Here is a 13,209-nt window from a genome sequence, read left to right on the forward strand (position 1 = left end):
AAACGGAGACTGCAACATCCCATTTATTATCACTTGATCTTCACCAGGAATGAAGAAGACAAACCTCCTAGGACTACCTTCTCTAACCAGTTGTTATCACATCTTTATTATTTATTCATCCTATTTTAATCTCCTTTTAAACCCATCTCCATCTTCAGACTGATGATAGTGATAATGCTGCTGCTGCAGCAAGCTCGTCTACTAATCTCCCTCTTGAGTGTCTCCGGCTCTTCCAAAATCATTCAAAAAAACAAGATCCCAACCTCGCCATGCAACCTTTCATCCGCGCCCTTCCCCCCCCCCCCTTCCCCTCCCCTTCCCCAAAATAAAAATCCTATCCATCCTTAGCCCCGCTGATCCCCTTCTATTTAAGAATTACTCATTCCTCCGTCCACTCTCCCCCTCCCTCACCGCATTCAGGATCATATCCTTTGCCTTCTCAACACCCTCCTTACTACCCACAATAACAATAGCATCCCCATCCGCGTGCTCCCTCGGCACAGTAACATTGCACCCGCTCTTCTTGCGGATCGAGTTAATCTTGCTGCCGCCATGGCCAATCACGTGGCGATAGGTGCGCGGGTCGGGCAGCACCAGGTAGCCCGTAGTATCGTGGGCACGAGCCTGGTCGAGCGCGCTCTGCACCGCCTTCTTAGCCTTTTCCACATCCTCCGCCGAGCTGCCGCGCAGCACCCACGGGATGGTCTCGCTGTCGGCGGAAGCATCGCGGGTGATCACAACCCACGAGTGCACGTCCGGCTGGACAGCTTCGTCGGTGATGAGCGGCAGGCCAGCGGAGCCGTTGGTTGGAGCGCGAGTGTTGGCCGGGGCGGCAGGCTTGGGCGGGATGGCGTGGCCGGCGTGGTCGACAGTGACGTGGAAGTCGTTGCGCAGGCGGCGGAAGATCTGGCCGTTGTTGGAGACGGCGTGGTGAAGGGCCTTGGGCACGAGGATGGTCTCGCCAGGCTGCTCCTTGACCAGCTCCTGGATGTGGGCCTTGGCCTTCTCCACATTCTCGGGCCGACCGACAATCTTGACGCCGGTCTTGCCGCTGCCCTGGCGGGGCACGTCAATCGAGACGGAGAACTGCATCTCAAGGTTGCGCTTGGCTTCGCCGCCGCGGCCGATCAGCGTCCGGTGCTTCTCCACGGGCACGTCGATCGTCTCGGTGATCTGGGCCTCGCGCTCCGCGACGATGGCCTGGATCTGGGCGATGATCTTCTCGACCACAGCCGTGCGACCCTCGATCTTGATCGTGTTGCCGTCCGAGTCTTGCTTGGGGAACTGGATCGTGCGGGCAAGCTCGGCAGGCTCGGCAGAGCCACCGGCGTTGACAACAAGGTCACGCAGGGCAGAACCACCAGCACCGATAAGGGCACGGTGATGCTTGCGGTCGACCTCGATGGTCTTGACAACAGTGTCATCAAAGATGGCCTTCTTCTCCAGCAGGATCTTCTTGGCCGCCTCGACCTGGGCCTTGGTGCCCTTGATGGAGATCTCGACCTTGCCATCAACAGCATCCTTGGGCACGTCGATCCGGGCACCGGTCATCTCACGCAGCTTGTTAAGCGCCTCGCCGCCGGCACCGATCAGGGATGGCACCTGCTTTTGCTGCACGGTAACCGTGGCAGAGTACGAGGTATCCTTTAGGTATTGCAGGAGGGACAGCAGCTCGTCGCGAGCCTCGTCAGCGCCCTTCTTGGGACCGCGGATGACAACCTCATCAGCAGCCTGCTGGCGGCGAGGCTTGCCAGCGTCGCTGGCCGAGCCAGAAGCCTCTTCCTCCTTGCCCTTGGTGGTCTTGGGGAAGTTGATAAGGACGTTGTAGCGAGTCGACAGCTTGTGGATCTGCTTGCCGTCCTTGCCAATCAGCTCGCCGTGGAATTTCGGTTCGATCTTGAGCACATAGGTGACCTCGTTCTCCAGCTGTCTGGCGAAGTCGGTAATGTGCTTGCGGGCTGCCTCGGCCTTGGCCTTGGGACCCTTGAGGATGACCTTGCCGTCATCGACTTGGATCTCGACATCGAACTTCTCGCGAAGCTCGCGGATGTGGGAACCTCCCTTGCCAATCAAGTGGTTGGCAAACTTCTGCGGGAAGTCAAACTCGAGAGTGAAGCCACGCTCTTTCTCCTCCTGCTTCTCCTGCTCGATGAACTCGAGGCACTTCTGGGTCAGGGATTCAACCGCCGAAGCGGGACCGCGCAGGTTGACGGTCGACTTGACGTTGGACACGCGAACGCGCATCTGGTCGGCAGGCTTCTTGTCCTGCTCCTTCTTGATGAACTTCCGGAGCTTGTCATGGTACCTGTGCCGTGTTAGCATTCATCCTGGATCAGCGTAGGCTTAGCGTGTCAGCTTACTTCTCAGGAACCTCAATCGACCGGGAAGCAAGACTCTCCTGCTGGTTGATGAGGCCAAGCACATGGTTCTGGGCTTCCTGCAGGGCCTTCTTCATGGCCTCGATCTCCGACTGGGTAGGCGGGACGCGTGGCAGCTGGTACTCAGCAGGGTTCGTGGTACCCTCATAGACCAGCAGAACTGGAGCGCTTGCTTCAGAGGCGTCAGGGATGACAACGTGGACGCCCCAGTTCTGACGAACTTGAGGCGAAAGCTCCTGGCGAATGTAGTGGTGGAAGAACGGGTCCACGACAATGGTAGCCATACGGGCCGGAGGATGGGCATCGACCAGGCCTTTGATCTCAGACTGCGCACGGAGGGCGTTCTTGCCATCGCGCGAATACAGCTCCCAAGGAAGAGCGCCATCCTCAGAGAAGGGAGTATTGAAGTGAACCGAGTAGAGCTTCTCCAAACGCTCGATCTCCTTCCTCTGACGGAGGTAGCGAGTGACATTGCGGGCGTGGACCGCGGCGCCGCCGGGAGCCTGGCGGTAGAACCTGGAAATGTCCAGGTTGGCGCACTGCATATTCATGGCCAAATCCATGGCCTTCTCGACACCGTGGTGGACGCGATCAGCGGGGCCGACGATGGTCACAACATCATCCTCCTCATCGGTGGGCAGGATGATGGCGCAGCCGGTCTCCTCAAAGAACTTGTGGACGGGAACACCGCGCTCGCCAATAATGAACTGGTGACGGCCGCGCTGGATGGAGAGCTGCTCCATCATCAGCTGCTGGTGCAGCTCACGAGCGCGCTGCTCGATGGCCTCACGAGCCAGCCGGACAGCCTCACGCTCGCCAGCCAGCTGGATGAGCTCCTCAACGGCGGGAGGGAACTCGGGGCGCTGGCCGGGGGCCGGGACAACGGGCGGCTGGGCCGACCAAGGATGGTAGGTCGGCACACGGATTTGGACGCCGCTGTCCTTCTCCAGGGTCTCCTTGTGGCTGGCCAGGAAGGGGTAGAAGACGGCGGGGATGCCCTTGACGCGAGTGTTGACATTGCCAGCACGCTCGCCGGCAATCTTGAGGACGGCGTTTCTCGCAGCAGCGGCCTGCTGGGCGTTGCCTTCGATGGTGACGTCAATCAGGGCGTCGTCGTCCTCGTCATCAGGCAACTGCTCTCCCTCCGGCAGCTTGGGCATCTGGATGCGGGCGCCCGTCTGCTCCTGCAGGGCCTTGATGACGGAGCCGCCCTTGCCAATGATGTGGGCGCGGGCAATGCGAGGAATTTGCACATTGATCTTCTGCTTTGTGCCAATGATAGCAATGAAATCCTTGAGAGCCTGGGTGGCAATCTCCTGCGGGCCAGTGGCCTCGACGCGAACCTTGCCATCGGCCTGGGTAGTGACCTTGATCTGGGCACGCGAGCGACGGTTGAAGTCCTTGACGATGTCGACGAGGGGGCGCTTGAGCTGGTTGCGCGGCAGCACATGGTGAGGATCCAGAAGCATGTACTCGACGTTGCGGCCGGGGATGGTCAGAGTGCGCGGGCCGCGCGGAGCAGCAGCAGCAGCAGCAGCAGCAGCAGCATTCGGGGTATTGATGCCCGAAGACGGGCCCGAGCTGGGGGGAGTGCCGTTGGCGGCACCGGCACGGGCAGCCCAGACAGGAGCGACAGGGGCTGACTTGGTGCCGCTACCGAGCTCGGGGAACTGCTCCTCGTACCGGGCCGTCTTGGGCGCGGGGACCTTGGGAGCAGCAGACGACTCAGCCGACGACTTCGGGGGCTCAGCGGCGTTGGCGTTCGAGGCGACCGGGGCAGGCAGGTCCTCATCGGGCACGTCCTCGACCTCAACGTGGTGAGCATTTTGAGTGTGCGCCGCCAGCAGACGGGAAGCCGCAGACGGCTCGGACTCGGCGAACGACGAAGCCATTGTAAGAGACGTAACCAGAGAGAGCTGTAACCTAGAGACCTGAAGACGACTAAATGGCGTTAGCCCGGCTCCTATCAACTCAGCAATTGCCCCGTGGCGAGCTTTGGGCCGTAGGCGCTTGTGAAAGTGGCTGCTAAGGAGAGGATGACAACAAGACCGTGACGACACAGCCAGGCAGTGTAATGTCCTCAGACCTTCCCTTGCAGTGCCGTCGCCGTCTTAGTCCTCGCCATCTCTTCCATCAGGCGCCCAACCAGGACCCCGAATCGCATCACTGAAAAGGCCAAAGAGGGCAAAATCTACCTTAGCACGCCCTGCGCATGCGGTGCAGCAATTGGGCGGCAATTGATAGCGAAAGGTATTGACAGACCGGAGGATAGGTGGTTTTGGGGAACGGAAAGGAGTCGTTCCAAAATGAACTATGATTGATGGATATGGATGGAAGGCGTGGCAGCGTGGCAGAGTGGCAGCCGGCCCAGAGATGCAGTCCACTCGCTGCGGTCGCAGCCCGAGAAAAGGCCAGCTGGAGACAAGCGACCAAGCGCCAAGACGAGCTGCCAGCAGCCGGCCGACTGAGCCCAGATGGGCAGAGTGGGCGCTCGGATGAGGCCAGCCCGCTGAGCCCGGTGAGGCGAGGCTCCAGCTCCAGTGTTTTGTGGCTCGGCTGGCTCCAGTCGACAGTGGGTTGTGGCTCCAAATGCTGAGGTGGCAGCAATGGCTCCAGTGCCAGCTGGGAGCAGAGCAGTATCAGAACCGTTGCCAGTGGCAAGGTGGGCTTGAAGGGTAACCCAGTTCCTGCTTGACAATTTTTCCTCGGGAGGGGAACTGGCGTCGCTTTCAGTGAGCGCGGGGCACTGACCAGGGTGGGAAAAAAAAAAAAAAAGAAAGGCTACCATAGATGCAACAGAGAACTTGGAACTGAACCAAGGTAGATTCGGTTTGTAGGGATGGTCTCTATTGCATCAGGGCGAATCAACAAGGTTGAGCCCGTACTGAGGTCCGATAAAACAAGGGAGAACAAAGAGAGTCTGGACTAAACTTGCAAACCGAAGTCTCACTTGCGGAGTCGGCCTAGAGATGCAAGCCTTGTGCTGTTCGACTACATGTCTCTTTGACTTGTAATGCAAGGACTCAAAGAACCGACGAGTATGACTTCAGCCCACGTGAATGAATGGATAAGCTACAGAAAATACCTGCAGGCAAAAGATGCTAAAGAACACCCTCAACAACTTCTAGAAGGCAGTCCCTTGAACCTTCTAAGACATGCAGAAGCTCAAGCAGCGTCTTTGCGGATGGCTGCGAATCCAGCAAAGACCCTAACCCTGATGGCTCTAGCGTTGGTTTTTGTTGAAGAGTTATTGAGTCGCAGAGATTCAAGAAACTGTTGCGCTTTTCAGGCCGTCGCCTCACCATGCTAATTGTTTGCAAGCCCAGCTTGGCTATACCCGATTACTTGACGTTTATTTATGCCTGAGTTGTAAGGACTGAACATGATATCCCTCTCCGGCGGGATTGGTATGTCCGGATCGCCTGTTCAGTATCACCACCAACATTCGAAAGCCACAACTTAGAAGAAGGAAGCTTGCGCCATTAAAATGCCGACCGAATCCGCTGTTTACGCTCAGCGACGCTAGAATTGAATGTTTCGTGGGCACGTTGCCTAGGTAACTCTTTGCAGGTGTTTCAAAGCAGTTTTAGAGCCAAGCATAGAGCTGTGGTTTTTTGTATCAAACCAGGGGGATTGAGGAACGCGGGCAATATAGCTGATGCAAGAACTCTAGCAGCAGCTGTAAAAGCTAGCAATACGAACGTCAAAAATCATACTCCGATCGCATGCGATGCAAGATAGCGGTATTGGCGAATCGCTTAACAGTTCCGGATCTACGTTCGACCTCGGTCCTGGAAAATAGCGAGCCACGCAGCCAGAGGGGATTGTTGGACGTCGATAAGCCAGGCTGCCAGCTTTTCATACCTCAGCTGAGAGTCGCACTCCGACGCCGCTGATAGAGGATTCTGGTGGTACCGTACGTCCACAGTCCGTTATCGTGGACAGATGTATATCCCGAGTTCGTGACTGGATGGAATTTACCCAGTCGCGGGGTTGTTGGAAGCTTCCAGCCCTACTCCACGAAAATACTCTCCGAAGGTCTTCGCACGAGTACAGGCGGTTGTAAAAATGGGATCAACCAGTGATGATCAGAGCTGAAGCAGAAGACACAGCGGCAAGTGGGGTTCATGGCTAGGCGAAGCATTGAAGCGATGGTGTGTTTTGCCTATCATTATCGGGATGGGCCTTGCTTTCTCGAGCTCGAGATGGAAAAATTTGTTGGGGTTTTTGCGAGCGCAAGTAATCCTTCATTGACTTGAGTTTCCATTGCTGTTTGGTTGCTAAGGTCCAACAACGGGCTATGGCTTGTTTTATCAGGAAGTATTTGGTGAAGACTTTGAGATTTCGCTCTCTGAGATGCGAAAACGCAGCAGATAAAACCCGAACAGCGATTGATACAGTAGCTAACAGTAATTTTCCATGAGGAGACGGTAAGATTCACGGATCGTTCCGTCGCAAGCGTGTCCAAGCGCCTCCCGGAACCAATCTAGTCCGTCCGCTGCCACTGTGTCCGAGTTGGCTATGCTCCACTTCAACCCCTTCATCCCGCTCGGGCTCCAGTTCAAAAGCGGCGGCTAGCCCCACGCAAACCCGTTGGGTTGGGCTGAAGGTTTTGGGAGATTGTTCACGCGCAGACTCCGAAATGCTGTGGCTGATCTGTTTGATGTCTAGCAAAAAAAAAAAAGAAGAAGAGAATGATGATGGTGAGAGAGGAGGGAGGGGATGGGGGAGAAAGGCGATACGGGCACACATCTCATGCCAGGAATCTCACGACAACGAGAGCGACAACGACAGCGGCATTTCTACATCGTCCAATTCAATATCCATCCAAATCCGTCCAGTCTGACAATCTCGGGTCTTGATCGGCTGCTTAGGTCCTACCGGTCAATCCTGGTCGGGGACACGCTGCCGTTGCTTATGGTGCGGGCCCAGGCCGGCGGTAACCTGGACCACTGCAACCACTGTCCGCTCCAAGTCTGCAGCCAAAAGGGGGGGGGGGAGGGGCTAGCCGGCCAGGGCTTTCCTCGAGCGCTGCCTCGTACGGTGGTGCGGCGTTGCAAGATCCAGCAATCGGACCTTGAGAGCCAGCGGAAGGAGGGGATTAACCACCTGACAAAACCAGACATGTGGTGGTGCGACCGCAGTCGAAGTTCGTCCCAGGTCGCCCAGGTCGTCTGCCCTGCCTCGGCTCGCCGTGCCGCTTTTCGTGAGACCTTGGACAGATTGGATGCGGGACCAGAATTGGCCGTACGAGTGCAGCTCTTCTGCCCATGTAGGCTATGTAGGCAGTGTAGTAACCTGTAGCCTGAAGATAGGATAAGATGAAGCTTGTTACCCGGCCAGCATGGTAAAGAGTGGTCATCGTCGTGTCTATCGTGTCCATGCATGTAGCGCCAAAACGTCAAAGAACCCAGGCGCTGGCCCTGAGCGAATCCCAAACGCTCCACGAGGAGAGCGCGAAAAATGGCAGGCGTGCGTTGCCTTACAATCCACCCTGGTTTCTTCGTTAGCGCAAGACTTTGGAGACCAGGGTTTGCCCAACTACATCACAGCTCAACCACAAAACAACCATTTTCAAAAGCAATAGAGTGGTATCAATGGACAGAGGATTCATTGCTTGATCTGCCAACTAGTTTTTGACCAAAAATTGGTGATTTTGAACAAGAAAACTGTAGTTTACAGTGTAAGGCCGACCAGGACCCCTGTCCAAAGCTTTGCACTAACAATCAAACAAGGGGTCAACTGAAGTCCGTTTTGAGCAGGCCAAGTCTCTTAGGATCCCTGCGCGTATGGATGCTGCTAGCCGCGCATTCGCACTGTGTCGTGCAGGTCACTCAGGCTGCGGACCAGCGCCCTTTTTACCCAAGGCCTCCGTCTGCCCAATCATGCCGTACCCCGCTAAATTGTCACCAGAGCGCGGGCCACTGGGCCATTGAGCGACAGAGTGTAAGCGTGTGCTAGAGCGTGCGAACGGCGTGTGCAAGTCTGGCAGAAGAGCGAGAGGACGGCGGACGAGGCGGATTGGCACCTTGGGCGGATGGAACCTTAGGTTTTCTAGAGCCAAGGAACACGCCAGGCCAAGCATTCATCGGCGACGGGAAGAGACCGAGAGACAGCGAGCCTGAGTGGACTGTGAAGGGTGAACCTGGGGGAAGCATTCGAGCAAAGACTTCTCAGCCAGCCCACACCAAGCCTAGGGAGCAGCGGACGAAGGCGGCGAGCGAACGAACGAACGAACGAACGAACGAACGAACGAACGAACGGGCGACAAAACCTAATTTTGCAACGCTGCGACCCTCCATCCATTGCTTCCCACTACGTCCAGGGCTCCCATCAACAAGCCCCCCCCAGTCCCGTTGTCCAGTCACCGGTCTGCTTGTTTCGTGCCCCGACCATCGATCTGGTCGACCACTCCTAGGTCGCCCTCCTTTCCGTCCTACTTGCTGCTTGCTGCTGCTACCTACCCGCCCCAGAAGCCATTTCTGCCAATTACTCCGTACGTATCCCATAGCCCGGCAGCTCCTCTGACAGTTCTTGTGGCTCTTGTGGCTCTTGTGTGTCCGGGGACCCAGCATAGCCAGCCAGGTCCATTCAGAGACGGTCGCAGAGTCACAATCACTACCTTGGTGACCCTACCATACCAGACTTTGCCAAACGCGTACGTACCTTAGTTTAGCATCTGCAATTCATTCTGTGGTGATTGTTTCCCCTTGCATTTTTCCCTTCCTTTTTTTCCCCAGGTTCCGGGGCGGAGGCGCGTATTTGCCGTGCGTGTGCACAGCGTCCAGCGTCCAGTGTCAAGCAAAGCCGCTGCAGTGAGCGGGAGGCACAGTGGACGACAGGATGGACAGCCCGAAGACCGGCTCCATTTCCTCCAGCGGCGGCGGCGGCGGCAGTTCGCATCGCCGCAAGCTCACCAAGAAGCCTCCTCCATCCCACTTCTCCCACCACAACCACAACCACAACCACAACCACAACCACAACTACAATCATAACAATCACTACTTTCACCACAACCACAGCAACCGCCGGCCGCAGCAGCATGACCACGAGCAACCGCTTGGCGGCCGTCGTCATTCCAGCTCAACCTTCCGTTTCGGTGGTGCTGACAATCGTCTTGACACGCGATCTCTAGGGAGCAAGAAAAGCTCGACCAGTCTCAGACAGGCGCCCAGCAGCACTCCGAGCACCCCCATCACCCCTCACACTACAAACGCTGCTCCTCCTCTCCCTTTAGCTTTCACCTCCTCCAACAATAAGTCGCTCGCCCCATCTGTTGTCTCGACAAACGCATCCGACTCCCCCTCGACCGGCCTCTCCTCTTTCTTCTCCTCGTCCGCAGCCCGGTCGCACACGACGTCCACGGCGTCCACAACACCCCTCTACTCGTCGCAGTCCCGGCCGATCGCCGCGTCGTCGCATCTCAATTCCTCATCATCCGTGCACGCCCGCACTGACGTGCAGCAGCAGCTTCGTTCCGACCCGCCGCCCGCTCTGCTACCCCTCAGTTCCACGAGTTCGGACGACTTGATTGGTGATCCCTTTGACGGCACAGCACTCATTGAGCGCATCGAGGCCATCCGGTCATCGACCCTGCTGAGCAGCAGTTACCAAAGCGACGAGCACAGCAACGGCGCGCCGAATCCCAACAACAGCGAGAGCCACAACTTCGACTACAAAAACAGCAGCAGCTCTGCGGACGGCAAGAGGAGCGCCACTGCTGCTGTCAACAATTCCCGCCCACGTGATCCTGCGAACAAGGAACGCGATATAACCCAAAAGTGGCAGGATCGGCCCAGCAACAGCAGCGAACGCAGCGATTGCCATTCCCAGGCAAGGCACGCGACGACTCCCCGCACACCACTTATGGGGCATTCGCCGCCAACCCTGCGCCAATCGGCAACTTTCCCCGCAACAACCACTCTGCCCATCATGACCGAGAAAGGGGGTGCGTCCAAGACGGACGCGCCGAAGCGCTACTCAGACGAGACCAAGGAGAGCAAGCTCCCAAGCGTGCTACGGAAGAAGACTGGCTTTTCTGGCTTTATGAACAGCTTGGTCGGCTCGCCCAAGAAGCCGATTATATCAGCACCCGAGAACCCGGTCCACGTCACCCATGTTGGCTACGACAGCGCGACCGGCCAATTCACGGTATGTGACAGCTTTCCCGTGTCTGATCTGATCTGGTCTGGTCTGGTCGGGTGTGGTGTAGCAGTCGGTCGGTTGGTCGGTCGGTCGAGTCGAGTCAAGTCGAGTCGATTTAACCCGCCTCGGTGGGCTCCGGAAATCGACCAGCTCCGGCTCATCGGCCGACTGACCGATCGCGAGACCCGCCTAACCAGTACCCCGGGATGTTTTTGTTGACCCTTGGAATGCGGGGTTGCTAACCTGAAGTACAGGGCTTGCCAAAAGAGTGGCAACGACTGCTCAACGAGAATGGCATCACCGAGAAGGAAACAAGAGAACACCCCCAAGTGGTGGTCGATGTGCTCACATTCTACAAAGAGACCCAAGAGAAGCCCCCGGTAGAACAGCAGTTAGAAAAGTTCCACGATGCTCGTGTCGGTCTACTTCCAGGCCACAGCCCGCTCTCTCCTTTGATTAGCCCGCCTGCAAGTCCGCGATTCCCAAACGTCACTCAAGATGGCAGTTTCGAAAATCCCCGCGCCCCCCCGCCTGTACCAGGGAAGGCCCCCGCTATCCCGGCAAAAGACTTGAACCTCATGCCAAGTCGGCCAGCGCCCAAGCCTCCAACGGCAACTGCACCAAGGACGCAGCCGACATATCCTACGAAAGACTCGGGCATTGGCATGTCCCAGCCTGGCGAAGATGGCGCACCCTCATACCTCCCACCTAAGGACAATGTTCCTATGCTTCCCGAAGAGCACCGGTCGCGGTCACGGTCCAACTCGCGTGCAAATGGCACCTCTCCTTACATGCCGACGCAGCCATCACCTGCAGTCACATCCCCCACAAGTCAAACCATTGCGTATCAACAGCAGCTCCTGCAGCAGCATCAGGAGCAAGCAATGGCCCAGGCACAAGCTATGGCGAATGGTCAGCTCGGTCGTCAATTAAGCAAGAGACAGCAACCCACTCCCCCATCCTCTCAACCCCCACATCAATACGGACAGCATCATGGGCAGATACCGAGAACAGATGGTCAGGTTATTCCTGCGCAACAGCCTAAACTTCCTCAGCAACAACAACAACAACAGCAGCAGCAGCAGCAGCAGCAGCAGCAGCAGCAGCAGCATCCCGGCGCGAGACCTCGGCACAGACCACGGCAAAGCAACAGCATTGATGTTATTGCAGCTCTCAAGAGAATATGCTCTGAGGGTGATCCTCGTGAGATCTACCGTGGCTTCACGAAGATCGGACAAGGTGCATCAGGTGGTGTGTACACAGGTCATGAGCGTGGCTCCAACCGGCTGGTGGCTATCAAGCAGATGAACTTGGAGCAGCAGCCCAAGAAGGATCTAATCATTAACGAGATTCTTGTCATGAAGGAGAGTTCGCACCCCAACATTGTCAACTTCATTGACAGCTATCTCTGCGGTGGTGAACTATGGGTTGTGATGGAGTACATGGAGGGCGGTAGCTTGACGGATGTGGTTACATTCAATATCATGACAGAGGGTCAGATTGCGAGCGTGTGCCGCGAGACCCTGAAGGGCTTGCAGCATCTTCACTCGAAGGGCGTGATTCACAGAGATATCAAGTCAGATAACATTTTGTTGAGCATGGAAGGGAATATCAAGCTGAGTACGTACTTAGTTGGAACTCCAACTTTTACTTTGAATAGGCCGCACTAACAGAACAACAGCCGACTTTGGCTTCTGTGCTACCATCAATGAGGTGCAGAATAAGCGCACTACCATGGTCGGCACCCCATATTGGATGGCTCCCGAGGTGGTCACCCGGAAGGAGTACGGTCGCAAGGTCGATATTTGGTCGCTCGGCATCATGGCTATAGAGATGATCGAGGGCGAGCCCCCGTACCTGACAGAGTCTCCGCTCCGTGCTCTGTGGCTGATCGCTACCAACGGCACGCCTCAGATCAAGAATGAGCATGAACTCTCACCGGTCTTTAGGGACTTCCTCTACTTCGCCCTTAAGGTGGATCCGGAGAAGAGAGCGAGTGCCCACGATTTGCTGAGGGTGAGTTTGAGTATTTTTAATGGAGCATGAAAAAAAAATAGACTAGATGGCTAACTTCTGCCATAGCACGACTTCATGAAGATGTGCGTTGACTTATCGACCCTCGCGCCCTTGGTCCGGGCTGCAAGAGAGGCCAGGGCACAAGAGAGGGCTCGTAAGGGTCATCAATGAGTCCGGAATGGTCCGGACAACTAACCCAGTCTCCATGGTGGTCGCTGCTTGCAGAATGGTTTTGTGCATCTTGATCATTGATACTGAGAGCTACTGCTGAGCCATTGTTTTGGACAAGCCATTTGGCAGGCTAGCCATTTTATCGAAGCAATTTCCCCCCCCCCACCCCCCACCTTTTTATTTTCTTCTTTCAACAGCGTTATTGGGACCATCGGGCAGGTCAAGCCTTGAGATCTTTTTAACACATGGAAACTTTGAGACTTTGTTCGTTGAGGGAGAGACTTTTACTATGCACCGGATCTTAGGGTATGCAGGCCAGGGATGAAGGACGGACAAGGCAGGGTAGGCGAAACACCGGGTGGGCATCTTGTGCATTGCGGATGATTGATTTGATCTTTTTATCTTCTGAGAGCTGATGATTAACAGCAACGCTCTAACTAACCTTCTTCACATGCCCTGGGGATTTGACAAAGGGCAGTTTGTTTCTTCACACTTACCT

At 56.3% G+C, this 13,209-nt stretch overlaps 2 protein-coding genes across 2 annotated transcripts; one reads left to right on the forward strand and one right to left on the reverse strand.

Annotated features, from left to right (window-relative positions):
• Positions 1-375: 375 nt before the first annotated feature.
• On the reverse strand, positions 376-4,270 carry CTHT_0044100 (putative SCP160 protein; the record flags this gene model as incomplete). The annotated part of the gene is made up of 2 exons (XM_006694739.1): positions 376-2,305; positions 2,361-4,270. 2 exons carry the CDS (start codon positions 4,268-4,270, stop codon positions 376-378), a joined length of 3,840 nt encoding a protein of 1,279 aa, XP_006694802.1.
• Positions 4,271-9,221: 4,951 nt separating this feature from the next.
• CTHT_0044110 (uncharacterized protein) lies at positions 9,222-12,710 on the forward strand (the record flags this gene model as incomplete). The annotated part of the gene is made up of 4 exons (XM_006694740.1): positions 9,222-10,529; positions 10,778-12,143; positions 12,205-12,539; positions 12,606-12,710. 4 exons carry the CDS (start codon positions 9,222-9,224, stop codon positions 12,708-12,710), a joined length of 3,114 nt encoding a protein of 1,037 aa, XP_006694803.1.
• Between the last annotated feature and the right edge of the window lie 499 nt (positions 12,711-13,209).

The sequence above is a fragment of the Thermochaetoides thermophila genome, assembly GCF_000221225.1.
Source record: "Thermochaetoides thermophila DSM 1495 unplaced genomic scaffold scf7180000011818, whole genome shotgun sequence".
NCBI classification, from domain to species: domain Eukaryota; kingdom Fungi; phylum Ascomycota; class Sordariomycetes; order Sordariales; family Chaetomiaceae; genus Thermochaetoides; species Thermochaetoides thermophila.